Source organism: Piliocolobus tephrosceles, chromosome 15, assembly GCF_002776525.5.
Source record: "Piliocolobus tephrosceles isolate RC106 chromosome 15, ASM277652v3, whole genome shotgun sequence".
Classification (NCBI taxonomy): Eukaryota; Metazoa; Chordata; class Mammalia; order Primates; family Cercopithecidae; genus Piliocolobus; species Piliocolobus tephrosceles.
The window spans coordinates 108,139,599-108,155,658 of NC_045448.1; the positions used below are offsets into that span (position 1 = coordinate 108,139,599).

The 16,060-nt window shown below is 53.0% G+C and overlaps 1 protein-coding gene across 4 annotated transcripts in view; it reads right to left on the minus strand.

The window, feature by feature from the left end:
- Positions 1-1,727: 1,727 nt before the first annotated feature.
- Positions 1,728-16,060, minus strand: part of MAL (mal, T cell differentiation protein) — a 25,159-nt gene continuing 10,826 nt past the window's right edge. Inside the window, exons 2-4 of one of the 4 annotated variants that reach the window (XM_023211522.1) lie at positions 7,459-7,626; positions 5,910-6,035; positions 1,728-2,342 (exon numbers count right to left, since the gene is read on the minus strand). In XM_023211522.1, coding sequence (XP_023067290.1) covers positions 2,268-2,342; positions 5,910-6,035; positions 7,459-7,626 — 369 coding nt within the window. In that variant the 3' untranslated portion in view covers positions 1,728-2,267. The remainder of the gene's footprint in view (positions 2,343-5,909; positions 6,036-7,458; positions 7,627-16,060) is intronic. The other 3 variants (XM_023211524.1, XM_023211523.1, XM_023211525.1) reach the window with 3 other exon arrangements.

Below are 16,060 nucleotides of genomic sequence, written 5' to 3' on the forward strand. Positions count from 1 at the left end.
CCATGGCTGGTAGGGCTGCCGCCAGCACGCATGTACCTACAAGCACAAAGCAGCCGGACAGGGACAGAGTTGGGAACAGAGACGTGGGAGCAAAGAAACCCGACGGGATGGGGGGTGAGAGTGGGGTGTGAGGAGGAAGAGCAAGACCGGGAGGGGGCATTTTTGAGGCTAGAAATGAAACCTTGCCCATCCAATGTACAGCCAATGTGAATAGGATGCAAGACAAATGTGAAATGAAACTGCAGATTTAAAATATGCCCAGGGCTAGAAGGAAGAAGAAAGTGGTGCCAGAGAACCATCGGCAAAGCCTTTGGCTAAAGAAAAAATAGAGAAAGAGTATATGAAAAGTTTTTAAAAAAGAGAATGATTAAAATGTCAAAACATTGAGAAGCCCTTGGGAAACTAAGCCTTCCATTTCTCCTTCTCCTTCTCCTTCTTTCTCTCCTCCTCTTTCTTCTTCTTCTTCTTTTTGATGAGGGTAAAAAGTGAGCTTCATTAACCTGTTGCTGGCTTCTTGTGGACAGTTTTGCTGAAAAATGGGGCTTCCCTCAATCAACACTTGCTGGAAATTTTGTTAAACACGTAACAAACTTCCGATTACTTCTCATTTGTAGTTTAATTTTTTCAAGGTAAAGCCCCAATCAAACCTTTTGCTCATGATGTACTACGAAATGTTGGCTGTTTGAAGTGTACTTACTGAGAGTGGCTGGTTTCTGGTACCAGTTATCCTGGGTTAACAAAGGACTTCCTGAATAGACAATTTAGTTGTAGAATCTCCAAGTTGAAGAGGAGTAAAATGGCAACTAAACTCACCACTTGAGGCTTGAATGTTATTTATTTTATTGTATTTTATTTGAGAGACAGGGTCTTGCTCTGCTGCCCAGGCTGGAGTGCAGTAACACCATCACAGCTCACTGCAACCTCAAACTCCTGGGCTCAAGTGACGCTCCCGCCTCAGCCTCCTGAGTACCTGGGACCACAGGTATGTGACACCGTTCCCAGCCTGAAGCTTGAATCTTTGCCTCCATGGCTGCCAGCAAGAGGTTGCAGATGCTCTGCCACACGCCTCCACGGCAGGAAGCTCACGGGTCTTCGAGCACCTGTTCCAACATCCCAGCTCTGGAATGGCACTAACTGCTCGGAGCCAAGGGATAAAGGAGTGTTTCGTAACAGAGCTGGGCTTTCCAGATCCCCAACGCAGTGCCCGCTTCCTAACCATCCCATCTCCTTTCAACCCAGACATCTCAGACCCAAAACGTGACATTCACCCCTTGTCACCGTACTTCCTTTCACTCTGTAATCTCCTCTCCTTTCTCTCCTATGGAGTGGCCCAAGGAAATTCTAAAATAATGTATTATCCACATAATGGGAACCGAGCAGACTGTCCAGGAACAGGCTGATGAGTGTCACAGCGGAAGGAGGTTCTCGTGGGGCACAGACTGCTGTGTCTTGTAGGAAGGAGAAGCTGCCCCCGGCTGGCACTTAGCCTGTTTCCAGAGAGAGGGGAAAGCCACCTGGGCAGGTGGCTGGGAGGGTGGGCTCCCCAGCACCGAGCCCTGAGAGTGCAGTGGCCGTGCACACACAGTGTCTGTCATCTCAACTGCCACCTGATGCTGTCTCTTGAGATTTGGGTTAAGTCAAAGGATTCCTCAGAAAGAAAGCTGAAATGATGGCATTCCTGATGGTGAGGAATTTAACCCAAGCCCAAAAAACACCCAACAAATGTATTGAACATAAAGACACTTTATGAAGTATTTCACCGGGTTACCATCTTCCACCTTGGACCTCTGGAAAGATCTGTGGGGTGAGTTTTAGTCCCCGTGACACGCGGAACATCCATGAAGACTTAAAACGTGCCACAAGAGGGGACGCTCAGGAGAGCCTGTGGAAAATTCTAGCAGGTAGTTCTCGAGAGCTGGTCCAGGGGTCAGCAGGGGATCTTTGTCTCCTTCTCAGGTCAGTCCCCACCTCCCACCCCCAAACAAGAAGTTCCCCTTTCACAAACAGGAGGTGACCCTAGCAGACAGCGCAGCCGTCGGGGGTTAGAGGCAGCGAGCTCCCGACCCGGACGCGAAGGCACACGGGAGAGTAAACACAGCACCCACAAGCAATAGGGCAGGGCTTTTTTTTGTTGTTGGGGATGGGGGTGAGGGGTTGTTTTCTTTTTTCCACCGTCAAGGGCATTTCTGTTTTCTAAAACGTTATGCTGGACGGTGGAGTGGCCAGTTAACACCAGCTGGGTTTTCAGCTCAGGTTCTGCTGGGGCTTTATGAAGACTTCCATCGGATCAGAGACAACACGGAGTGGACCACGTAGAGCAGAGTGGCCACGTAGGAGAACACCTGGAACCAAGAGAAACGGCCATCAATGGGTTTGCGCAGGAGGGCGAGGCACAGCGTCTGCACTGCATCCAGCCTCACACGGCGCAGGGGCGCCAGACCCAGAGAGCTTGGGCTGCCACTGCTTCTCACCCCTCACATGGACGCCCTTCCTGCTGAGCCCAGGCGTGCACCATATCCTCTCAGTACAGAGCTCCGTGTGACCTAACAACCGCCTGGACCTGGTGTGCAAGGTCAGACTCTCCACTACCACCCAGCATCACACGGGTCTCAGCCTGAGGTCTCGGCTGACCTGAGACGGAGTCCTCAAAGGCCCCTCCAGTGAAAGCATCTCAGGCAGGTAACTTTCCAGGGACAACTTCCTCCCCCAGCAGCGAGACCAGCACCCTCCAGCTGTGGTCCTGGTAGCTTGGTTGAGAGATTGTAAATACCTGGGTTTGCAGGCCCTGGTGAAAGTCTCCATGCTGCCTGGACATCCTCGCCCTATCATTATTTTGTTTTAGGGTTCTTAACATCACAGGTGTGGCTGAGGGAGTCAGACTTCATAGGAAGTGAGGGACAGCGAAGGGGAGGAGGGATTTTGAGCTTCTGTCGAAAGGAGGGGCCTTACTGTTGGGACCATCCAATCAGCCACCGTGGCCCTGGGAGCGATGGTCCTGCTCGCTGGGGACTTGCTGCGTCCTCCTGAGCACCATTTGCTCCCATCACCCCACTCCCTGAGGCCTGCCTGCTGCCGAGCCCAATCTCTGCACCTGGTTTTGTGACCTTGGGTGGAGGTCAAGAGTTTCCAGCTCAGGCATAACATCCATTTAGGGCGGCTACGCCTCTGTGACTCCTGAAAATGCCCATCAACCCCAGCCCTCAGGGTGCCCGCTCTCCTGCCTCTACACCTGGGCAAGCCCTTTTCCTGATTGCCCGCAGGCGGCGAGTAAGCCGAATGATTGAGTAACACATTTAAGAGAACGTATCTGGGGCAGGCAGTCAGACCCCAGTGGGCAGCCCTCCGTAAAAGGTGGGCATTGCAGACCAACGAGGGCCTTTGGCAGAAGCACCTTGGAAGTCCCCAGCAGGAAGAACAGTGGAGACTCCTTTTCCAAGTGGGGTCAAGGGAACACGTAGAGCTGGGCACGAACGGGCAAATTTTGGCTTCAGAAAGCTCTCTCCCTAAACTGCAGCTGTCGCCGCCCACCACTGTATAATCGAGAAACCTCCAGATTTCTCCAGAAATTTCCATCTCGTCCCAGTCAACTTCCACCAATCCCCGGGGTCCCTTTGGCAAAGCAGCTCTGCCACCCACAAAGGAGAGAGGGAGGAGCTCAGCTTGGAACAGGCCCTGATTAGTAGCCACAGAGTGGAGGTGAGGCAGGCCGGCTGCTTCCAAAACCAGGCTGTGTGAGAGAGGGTGCGAAGTGCCTCCTTGCACCCCAGTATCCCCTGGACTGGACATGCTGTGGTTGGGCAGGTCTGGGATTGAATCCTGAGTAAGGAACTTTCTCTCTCACAGTCAGATGCAGTTGATACTGTGAGTTGAAAGGCGTGACTTTACATCGAACACCGTACAGATTTCCCCTTGCTGGTTTTATTTGGGTGCATCTGCCAGCTGAGAACGCTCTGGTTCTCAATTGTAACCCTCCTGTCTGCATGAGCATATTCGTATCTATCCATCTCAACTGAAAAAATGGGAACATGGTCAATCATGGGATGGATAAATAGCTGTTGGTCTATTCCTACAAGGGAATACTACACAGTAATGAGAACAAACAACCCACATCTACACACAGCCACTTGGGTGAATCTCACAAACATAAGGGTGAGAGAAAGAAGCCACACGAGTTCCCACTGTATAATTCCACTTAGATGAAGTTCAAAGGCAGGCAAGACTGAACAGGTGCTAGAAATCAAATTGTGGCCGGGCGCGGTGGCTCAAGCCTGTAATCTCAGCACTTTGGGAGGCCGAGATGGGCGGATCACAAGGTCAGGAGATCGAGACCAGCCTGGCTAACACGGTGAAACCCCGTCTCTACTAAAAAAATACAAAAAAACTAGCCGGGCGACGTGGCAGGCGCCTGTAGTCCCAGCTACTCGGGAGGCTGAGGCAAGAGAATGGCGTGAACCTGGGAGGCAGAGCTTGCAGTGAGCTGAGATCCGGCCACTGTACTCCAGCCCGGGCAACAAAGCCGGACTCCGTCTCAAAAAAAAAAAAAAAAAAAAGAAATCAGAATTGGGGGTTGGGGGGGCACAGTGATGGAACAGGACTTGAGGGGATTTCTGGGAGTGGTTTATCAGGCCCTAATTCTTAGTCCAGACACCAGCCACACAGGGAGTTTGCTGTATGAAATCTGTTAAGCTGTGGGCTTGTAACTGCACACCTCTCTGGCTGTGTGCTGCCTTTGATAAAAGGTAAAAGAGAGAAGTCAGAAGGCAGTAGAGCCTAGTGGTTCTCAACTAGAGACCTGCGCAGCAGGAAGGGGCGTTCGTTGCCCTGGCTGGGTTTTTCCATCAAGTGCTGACCCACTAACCACATCCCATCTACATTTCGCAACCCTTGCCCACAATAATTTTATGGAAATTATTATCAGACACTTCGCTGACGTTTGTTAAAAGAGAAGGCTTGGTTGGGATGGGGGACGTATGAAGCTGCCTTGGGAGAAGGAGATGAGACGGAATTGTGTGAAGAAGATGGAGGGTGGGTCACCAGCCTCTCCAGGAAGGAAGATCAGTGAGGATGCCACCTGGCTGTGCTGCTGCTTGGAAACCAGCCATGTTGGGAGACGGGCCAACACGGGAGATCACCACATTCTACCTTGGGATTTGCATAATTCATAGGTCAAGTTCTAGATATCTGAAGAGTGCTCTTTCTGAAACTTCTTACTTTTTAACAATACCCACAGTCAGAAGCGTGTTTTATATCGTAGGCTGGTGCAAGGGCACACATGCTCAGCTCTGAAAACCACGTGATGAAACAGTATATTCTGTTACCCTGTCATTCTGATCCAGTCCATTAAGAAGAAAATCCACCTGGCTCCAGTGTCCCCACCCCTGGCTGGATGCTTCAATGGACGGGCACATGGGGAGAGTCAGGAGACCCATGTGGCCAGACTCACAGCCCCAAACCGGTGCTGAGGGTGTGGGGACTGGGCCCCCAGCCTTGATGCTGGGCCCTACGATGCCTGGTGATCTTGGGCCCGTCACCCACATTCTCTGGCCCACTTCACCTGTGAGACGGGTGTTATAATCCTGGGTTGTAGGGTTGCCGTGGATGTTGAATAAGATTGTTCACAGAGCACCTGGGCAGGGCGTTGGGCAGCTGCATCCCCTCACACGTCTGCCCTCTGCAAAGCCCACCCAGGCCTGGGGCATGCAGCCCTGGCCGGACGACTAAAAGCAGAGCCTTGGGCACGACACGACACCCCGCTTCTTCGGGGCTTTCCTGCTCCAGGGATGAAGGCAAGGTTTGACCTCACTCCAAAGTCAGTGAGCTGGAAACAGAGGGCCTGGGCAGCCTCTACACACACCCTGCCAGCCGCGGAGCCGCCCGCTGCGGACACAGCCCCGGGTGCCCGGACTCACCACGGCAGCAATGTTTTCATGGTAGTGCCTGTAGGTGAAGCCGTCTTGCATCGTGATGGTGGCCAGGGCCTCCAGGACTGAGGCGCTGAGGTAAAAGAGGGCAGCAGTGCAGTGGTAGGCTGCGTCCTGCGGGGCAGACGGAGCGTCAGAGGGATGAGGAGAGAGAGACGGGGCCCAGATGCAGAGCTGAGGTCCCCTCCACCCCCGTCCCTTGCCTCTCCCCCTATTTCCTTTGAATCCCACCCCTCCCAACCTTGTCACGGGGGTCCATGCCTGCCCTGCTGCGCTGAGTCTCACTTCACTGCTGTGGGGCCACAGCGAGCACTTCGGATGGGACATGGGTCTCCCCTGAGGAAGGGTCAAGGGAGGGTGGGGGAGGGGCCAGCAGCTTGGGGTGTCCCAGGGAAAAGCCCGTCCTGGATCCGAGAAGTGTCGTGCATGGCCACAGTCAAGCGTGGGTTTGGCCTCACTGACCAGTGCAGGATGAGGGAGGACCATACTGTTTCTATTGTTTTGTTTTGTTTCATTGCTTATTTTTGGCTCCTGGTATATTTAAAAGCAAAAAAGGGCTCGGCGTGGTGGCTCACGACTGTGATCCTAGAGCTCTGAGAGGTTGGGGCAGGAGGATCTCTTGAGGCCAGGACTTGAGACCAGCCTGGGAAACATAGTTAGATCCCCATTTCTACACAAAACAAGAAATTTTAGCTGGGTGTGGTGGCACATGCCTGTAGTCCCAGCTACTCAGGAGGTTGTGGCAGGACCATCACTTGAGCCTGGGAAGTTGAGGCTGCAGTGAGATGAGATTGCACCACTGCACTCCAGCCTGGGTGGCTGAATGAGACCCCCAACTCAAAATAAAGAAATAAATGAAAGCAAAAAGGTACTAAAACAGGGTTTTATGTAGTTGTGATTTGGAAGGGATTTCAAAAGTCTAAGTAGCAGAGATTTTGAGAGTGACAGGCTTGGCCAAATGGCCCCCACCACCCCTACAGCAGGTAACGGGCAAGCGTCCTACATGTAAAAGTTACCTTTTCGTGGGCCTCAAAGCAGAATTTATACAGAATAGCGACCAAAGGCCACTTCTGTTTCCCTGTGCTCTGTGGCAGCCCTGCTTGGAGCTGGACAGTAACCATGGCCTGACCCTCAGAGCCAGGGCCAGTTTCTGGAGCCCAACACCTCGGTCAGCCTCCAGGGCCCTGCTGCCCTGAGATGAAAACAGCCCTCGCGGGTGATGGCAGGGGCAGGCAGGCACCTGGTGGGCACAGGTGGTGTGGGGGCTGGGCAGCTGGTTATCCATGGAAAGGCAGTCATGCAGGAGAACACAGAACAGGTCCAATGAGGGTTGGCAGTGGAGACCTTGCCTCTGCCCCTGCCTCTCCTGATTCTGCTGCCGGGAGCCCTGGGCAAGCTCAGCCTTGGAACGTGGTGGGGTGACGTCTGTGGAGAAGTCTCACCTGGCACTGGAAAAGCCCACCCGACCGGACCAGGGGCCAGTACTACTTCCGCCCCGCCCCCCACTGCAACCAGCGGTCGCCCTGGCCGGACTCACCAAGGTGACCCAGGAGGCCTCTCCACCGTGGGCTCCAATGAGGTACAGGACGATCAAGGAGGTGGTGGCCACGAAGCAGAACACAGACACGAACATCACCCAGCCCTGGACCAGGGGCCAGGGCACCAGGGAGGAGGCAACCAGGATCCACACCAGGCCCCCGAAGATCTGCGGGGGAGGAGGAGGGGTGAGTCTCCGCCCAGAGGAGAGCCCCAGCCCAGGAAGGGCCCCCGACCAGCGGTCACATGGGGTGACTGGGCTGCAAAAAACACAGGAAGCAGGCAGAACAGGGCAGGCATTTTCCTCTCCAAAAATGCGTCTGTCGTCCCCGCAAAGCCCTGTGCTAGATCTCAATCGCAATCCCCAGCATGCCTGCCCTAACTTTTTAACAAATTTTTTTCTTGAGACAGAGTCTTGCTCTGTCACCCAGGCATGAGTACAGTGGCGTGATCTCGGCTCACTGCAACCTCTGCCTCCCGGGTTCAAACGATTCTCATGCCTCAGCTTCCTGAGTAGCTGGGATTACAGGTGTGCACCACCACGCCCGGCTAATTTTCTATTTTTAGTCGAGACGAGGTTTCGCCATGTTGGCCAGGCTGGTCTGGAACTCCTGACCTCAGGTGATCCGCCCTCCTCGGCCTCCCAAAGTGCTGGGATTACAGGCGTGAGCCATCGCGCCTGGCCTAATTAACTTTCAAAATATGGATTTAATTTTTTATTTAACAAACACTTAGACCTGCATTCCAGGCACTATCCTACGCCCTTTACAAATAATAACTCAGTGATACTCACAGCAACCGTATGAGTAATGCCGACCCGTTTGCCAGATGAGGAAACTGAGGTAGGTGGAAGTTAAGTAACTCATCATTTCAAGAAAGTACTTATGCCATTTGGTATTGTCATGAGAAGGGCTGCTATTTCTTCTGATATTCTAGCCTTCCTACTTGCTTTGATATTAAAATGTCCTTTTTTTTAATGCAATGATAGTGACCAGCAGATCTTTTTGGTCTTTATTTGGCAAAACAAATTAGCCACACTGTCAGTAGCCCTCTGGCCTCCCTTCCTTCGTTTCTCTCTCTCTTTCCTTCCTTTCTTCTTTCCCCCCTCCTCTCTCTCCCTCTCTCTCTTCCTTCTCTCTCTGTCTCTCTCCCTCTCTCTCTTGCTCATTTTTTTTTTTTCTGGATTCAACCCCTTATATTCCCAAGTCCAGAGAGTGTTCTGACGACCAGATTTGGAGTTTGAATGGAGTAACCCAGGCCAGCCTTGTCTCCTTGGATGGCTGAGGATGGGCGTACATGTAGTGAGGGAAGTACAGTCCTGTGGTTATCCAGAATACACCCCAGTTGAGGTCGCCAGGGTCAATGAGCTCCATACAGTCAAAGAGGAGCAGACACGGGGGCCAGCAGCACCCCTCAGTAGCCCAGCCCCTCAGTAGCCCAGCCCAGTTCCTCACTGTGGCTGGACACATACAAAGCCGCTCCCCACTGCGGATGGGTACGTACAAACCCTGCTCCTCGCTGTGGACAGGCGTGTACAAACCCCAGCCGAGACTTTCTGCACTTCTCTTTCCCTTCTCCTCATCTCCCCCTGCAGCGCCCCCAGAAAGAATCAGCTCAGCCTCATCCACATGTTCCGCACTTGGATGAGGACGGGGCTCGGAGCACTCTAAGCCTATGTGGAGATCCCTTTGCAGCCAAAAGCCTCCAAGGTACTACAGATGCATTTGGGGGGCTGAGGGTGGGGCTGCCCTCCCAGGCCTTTGTCCCCTGTGGTTTGAATTCACATAGCCCCTTGACCCCCCCACCTCCCTGAACCCGCTGACCACCTGCTGGGTTAGAGCTACCACTGTCTTCACAGGTGTTCTCTGAGCTGCTTGGCTGAGAAGCAATCAGGAGAGAATTGCATTTAGGTAGAAAAATCAGTGCAATGAAGACTTTGGATTTATTAAAACCAAGTTGTCCCTAAGGAATCAGATGTGGGCATCTCTGACCAGAAAGCGTCCTCTGCTGATGGATCTTAGGCTGCCTGAAGGCACGTGGCAGGGGCGGTGGGATGCATTGGGAGCAAAATCAATTAAATAAAAATGCCCTGACCACCATGGAATAAGATGTGTGTGTGTAGATTTCATCCACAGTTGAGTTTCAGATCCAACAGATTATGCGGCCTTTTCCATAATGGACACTGACGGAGGGACAGGAGCGCATCGGTGTAGGCAGGGCTTGGATTCAGGAGGCATGTGAGGGTGGTGTGGAGAAACGGGAGGATCCAGCGGGCACATCCAGTGGGCAGAGGGAGGCCCCGGCCTGGGAACCCCTCTGCTAAGCGCCCTTTGCCTGGCGGCTACGTGATCCTCCCAGGAGTACCAATTTAAGTTGATTCCTTGTTCACGCAGTCTCGGGGAGTCCTGCACACCTTCTCTGTAGCGCTCGGCACAAACACAGGTGTATTGGGTTAGGGATAACTCGGGGCTTTCCCTGACCAGGTGATGGTGGGCTTGAGGTCTGCCTTGCTCACAGTTCCTCCCTGGTGGGGACCCGGAGAAGACCTATCCAGCCATGCGTCCGTGTCCAAGTCAGCTAGCGGGACTTTGGTGTCCTGGTACCCGGGTGTGGCTAAACTGGAGCCACTTATGAACCAAATCCCAAAGGAGCAGCTTGGGTCGCACATGGTGGGGAAGAGACTCCGTTGTGGAATCCCAGTGGGACCCCGTGGGCCAGAGGCGCTTATGGGTGACCAATACGCATGCTATCGAAGAACACTGAATTTCACAGTGAGTAAACGACTTCCCCCTCCTTCACTGTCTTTAGTTTTTCTGATGAAGGCAAGAAGGGCTCCGGGTGGAGCCAGGTGTCTGGAGTTCTCTAATAGCGCGGATAGGCAACGGTAAACTGGATAGTGACATTGTTTCTATGCTTCTGGTCGCAATGTCATTGTTTTGGGAAAATTAACTGTAAAATACATACGAAGTGAATTAATGCACAGGTGGCACCTGGAAATGGCAAATCTGAGAAGATGGCCCTCAGCTCCTGTCTGTAGAGTCATCTCCACTCCATTCTTCCCGTGTGGCTTGAGACGTGACTGATAAGAGGAATCAAGGGCAGGAAAAGTGAGGGGAAGTCAGTACGTGGAGGGCTGGCCACAGCCTCCTGTGTGCGCCTTGCTGGGCACAGCCACATCCTGGGCTCTGAGCTTCCAGCAGCTGCGTAGAGGGCCTCGAGGTCAGGCCAGACCTCTGCCCTGTTCCAGTGTGTGCTTTGACCAACCTGGTGAAGACTATTTTCCAGCTCCCTGGGAAAGTCCCTGCTGCCCACACTGGCACGTGGATTCCTGCTGTCTATCGTGGGAACCCTGTCCACAGTTGTCCACAGAACAAAGTATACTGTGGGTTTAACCCCAGCCCCTGTCCCCTGACACATCTCAGGATCCCACCCAGCCTCTGAGGGCATCACCTTGCAAGGATGTCCTTCAAAAAATGAGGCCGACGTTTTTCCTTTGCGTGGTGTATTTAGAGCGGTATGTTTCCTAGTGAGATGGTGGGGAGTCATTATCTTTTTCTTTCCTTAAACAGCTTTATGAGCTATAATTCACAGCCCATACAATTCCCCCATTGACACGGTATGATTCCCGGGTTTTCGGAATATTCACAGATATGCGCGTCCATCACCACAGTCGATCTTGAAACATTGTCATGACCTTGGAAAGAAATCCCATGAGCTGTGGCTTCCCTGCCCCCATTCCAAGCAACCATGAATCTACTTTCTATCTCTATAAATTTCTGTATTTTGAACTTTCATATGAATGGAATCATTCAATATATGGACTTTTGGGACTCACTTCTTTCATTTAGTACCATGTGTTCAGGTGAGAAATTCTCTCTGAAGGGGACTGATACGGAATATCTCTGCTGTCGCAGCCGCACAGTGGCCCATTTGGACGCCACCATTCAGGGGTCCTGGGTGAGCGTGTCTCACCTCTCTGGAGCCTCCAACACAGGAGCATCTGAGGAACGGCGTTCCTAGGGACGCTCTTACACCACTCCTTGCCTGTCCCAGAAACATGTGAAGGTGCAGCTCGTGACAGATGTCTCAGCATAGATGACATCACGACAGCTGGGGCCTTTGCTCCCAGGAGATGGGCAGTGGGGCGGTGGGCCTTCCCCTCAGCACTGCCCAGGAGGTGCCCAGGGAGGACTGCAGAGCCCAGGGTCACAGGGGCTATCTGGGGGGCGGGGCGGAGGAGGGTGCAGAGCAACCCTGAGAAGAAGAGGAGGAGTCGGGAAAGGCGCAGGCGAGCCAGGAGAGATTTCATCCCCGGCCAGGTGTCTGTGGAACAGAAACAGCTGCTGCCTCAGCCCTTCCCTTCGGAGCACAGACCTTTGCTGTGGTCTCCTCTGGGAGAATTCTAATGCAGAGGTGCCCTGCTGGCTCCCTCCCCTTGGCAGGGGACTCCCGTTCTCAGAGGAGCTGTCCTCTGAAGTCTGCAGGAGGCTGCAGCAAGTGATTCTGCCTCTTGGCCTCAGTTTCCTCTCTGCAAATGGCAACTCGCAGCCGTCTCCCCACACTGTGGGCTGGTGTGAACTGGCTGAAACTATGGATGTGAGTGTGAAGCTTCTGGCACTGAGCCCAGCACTACCAATACCTGGGAATAAGACGTCGTTCATGCAGGAGACTGAGGGCTCAGCGGAAACAGACACATAAGCAGCCACTTAAGATGCAGGTGGACAATCAGCCCCGAGTGGGCAGCGCAGCCTGGACAGGTGCATAGGGTCAGTCGAGCCTTGGAGAGAGAGGTGGACTTAACTGGTTAACCAGGTCAAATAACTGGGAGAGGCTCTCCATGGGGTGGAAAGGGCACATGCCAAGGTCAGAGGATGCTGAAGCAGCTGTGAGGGCTTCGGAGGCTGAAGGCTGGGCAGCTGGGCATGGGCCAAGGAGTAGCAGAAGGTGGGGCTGGAGGCAGGGTGAGCCTCCAGCCCCACTGTGTGCAAAGCTGAGATTTGGTGTAAACCATGAGTCAAAGCTGATTCCTGCCCTGCTCCACCTACTAAATGTACAGAGAGCAAGCAGAGTAAGAAAGGCACCCACACCAGGGAGATAAGGCACTCCTGGGCATGGAGCAGTCTGTTCCAGTCGGGCCTCAGGATCCCACTGGCCAAATATTTGTCCAGAGCGAGGGAGTAGGTGAGGGTTCAAGGATTTCCTTTCATCAAGGAAACTCCAGGTGGCTCCCAGTCTCCAGGCGGCAATGCACAGAGGCAATTATTTTGAAAACATTATTGGCACCCTGGAAGCACGGTCTGTGTCCCCTTTGTTTCTGCCAACAGGCCAGACTTCCCCCGGCCCCGCAGCTGCACCCCCTCACTGTCCATCAAAGTAGAGACGGTACAGCTAGCTGGGTGATCTCACACAAAGGTCTCCAGTTGGGTGGCTGCAGAGGGACAAGGGTTGAGTGCTCTGAGTCCAGGGCCTTGAGTTAGAAGATGGGGGTGGGGCCTCGGCAAATGCTCTGTCGTCCTCAGCCCTGACTATACGTTAAGTCACCTGGGGTGCCTTTAGGAAAAGAACACCAAAGCCCAGGACTCATGCCCAGAGTCTGATTCCCAGGAAAGAAGCAGAGAGGTGGGACGGACGCCCTGCACTCTTGGCCAAGGCCTCATGTTGTGTTGCCGTAACATAAGGCCGTGGGCGATGCTCTGTAACTCCTGTGAGACAGAAGAGGAAATGGCTCCTGTCTCAGGGCCCTGCCTGCCTTCCAGCGATGCCAGTCGACTGCCCCCGTCCAGGTCCTGCCCCACCTCTCAGTGCAAACTATCACCATAGCGTTTCCTCTCCTCTCCCCTCCTGTCCTCTCCTCGAGCTTGGGTCCCTGTCTCGCCTGGAACATGAGACGAGCTCGTCCTTGGCTGTCCTCTGAACTCTGAGATGCAGCCTCACTGTCTGAGGATGGGGACCGAGGGGGTGCGTGAACGTTTGCAGGCCCCTCGCAACGCTGGTACGACAGAGCTGGAAACCAGCCATCTAATTCAGGCCAGTTGGGGGTGCTGAGCAGAGTTGAGCTTCTCTAAGAACATGGGATAATGTACAAAACTGGACAAAAAAGGTTCCAAAGAGTTCACATCCATGGTCTGCCCAATGAAATGATGTTTGTGAAAAAAATTTCTGTCAGGAATTGTCTTCCTGGGAGCTCTCGTGTGAAATCGGAGAAGCTTCTCATGTTTTCTTTCCAAATTAATCCATGGGAAGCAGCCAGGGTGCTTAAGGGGTGGTTAAGGGTATGCACTTTGGAGCCAGGGTTGACGAGTTTGAAGTGAGCTCTGTTGGTAGCTGGGTGACCTGCTGTCCCTGGGCAAGTTATTGAATCTCTGTCCCTCATCTGAAAAGTAGTGATAACCATAGTTGTGACTCAGGTTATATCTGTAGGGGGCCGGCACCTGGCTGCCACTAAGCTCTTGCTGTCACGACGGTCTTTAGATGAAGCAGCCTCTTCTGTAACTATGTGAAAAATCCCACATCCCAGCAGTCTGAATGTGATCTCAATACGCACAATCATCTACTCCAAAACTTGTCTAAAGAGAGCCAGAATATTTAAATAACCTCAAGAGAATCAAAAAGGGAAAACCTACGGTCTCCAGAAACCAAAAGTTGAGAAAAATGTGCCTGCCCCGCACAAGGAAGGAGAAAGGGTACTAAGATGTGAGCCAGCCTTGCCTCCAACAACGGGCCTGGTCATGGAGGACGCGAAGACGCATTCTCTGGCACATTCTTGAGATTCGTCTGGAGTTTCCATTCCCTGTGGCTGAAAGAACTCTTCATCCACAGGCCCCAGAGTTTCTGCTGCAGGGCTGGGTAACCGAGGCCATGCAGAGGGATTGCTCAAATTCTCTGCATATTTTTCTGGGGCTCCATTTCACCCTGTTAGGGCCTCCACAAGCGGAAATTCTTCCAGGGACACATCAAGCCGTGAACCAAAGAGGTCTTCCTAGGCAAGGCTTTCCATCTACACACCTGGGGGCGTGGTCCCCAGGGCCCAACAGCACGCAGCACGTGGTGTGTGCCTTTAAAGGCATATGTGAACAACACTTTGTGCCTCGAATTCTTGAGAAGTAAAGGAAACCGGCCACAGGAGAGAGGCTGAGCACCACTGCTGAGCCCCCCTTGCCACTTAGGTCAAGTGGCAGAAATCATCTCCCCAGGAAGGAAAAGAAGAGATGTCCTCACCAGACGAGGGAGGCATTCGGATTCATCCCCCTCTGCTGGGAGGACTGCAGGAAGCTCCCAGCCCTTCTGTGTCCTCCCAAGGCCACCATGAGGAGCACCCCCAACTCATGTTGCTGGCAATCTACTCACTCACTGAGTCGTTTTAGCAGCCAAGGGTTATTTCAATGCCAGGAGGACATTTTGTGTAGGTGATCTGACCAGAAGAACAACTGTGTGGTTTTTTTTTTTTTTTTTGAGATGGAGTCTTGCTCTGTCGCCCAGGCTGGAGTACAGTGGCCCGATCTCAGCTCACTGCAAGCTCCGCCTCCCGGGTTCCCGCCATTCTCCTGCCTCAGCCTCCCGAGTAGCTGGGACTACAGGCGCCCACCACCTTGCCCGGCTAGTTTTTTTGTATTTTTTAGTAGAGACGGGGTTTCACTGTGTTAATCAGGATGGTCTCGATCTCCTGACCTCGTGATCCACCCGTCTCGGGTTCAGGAGAGGCTCAGCAGTCTTTGCCCAGCTCTATGGGATGACTGGTTTAAAGCTAATCATTCCAGGAGTGAGACAGAGGGTAGGAAGCAATTTTCTGTGTGTATGTATGTGTGTGTGTGTACATGTATGCTTGTGTATAGGTGCATGCATGTGCCCGTATGTATGTGTATGTATGCACGCACGTGTACTTCTCTGTATGTATATGTGTTTGTGTGCAGGTGTGTATGTCTGTGCACGTGTATGTATGTGCATGGTGCCGCATATGCATGTGTATTTGTATGTGTGCATGTGCCTGTGTATGCTTGTGTATATGTGTGTGCACATGCATGGATGTGGGTGCATGTGAGTGCACGTGTGTGTGTGTGTGTGTGTAGGTACGTAGAGCTGGGTTAAGGATGAGCTACTGTAGAGCAGGTAAATGGCACAACAGGCTTTGATGTCAGGATGAAGCGAAGAGGGCCCCGTGCACCAGGTGGTGGGAGAATGAATATGCACAGAGCAGGAGCTCAGGGGAAGACCCAAGACCCCTAATGCTGAAGGCTTCCTCAGAGTCCTGCAGCTCTTCCCCTAAGAAGACGCATCTGAGAGGGAGGCCAGGGGACTCTGCTCCAGTTCCGAGAGGCAACGAGCAAACCCGGCTTGGCTTCCTTACTTTTGTCAGCCTACCTACCTCCCGGTACAAAGGAACTCAGTCCCAGCAAGCCAGAGAAGTTTCCCACACTCGCTCAGTCACTCATTCAGCCACTCACTCAGTCAGTCACTCACTCTGTCAGTTACTCACTCACTCAGTCAGTCACTCAGTCACTCAGTCACTCACTCAGTCAGTCACTCACTCACCCACTCCATCACTCAGTGAGTCACTCTGTCACTCACTCACTCAGTCACTCACTCAGTCAGTCACTCAGTCACTC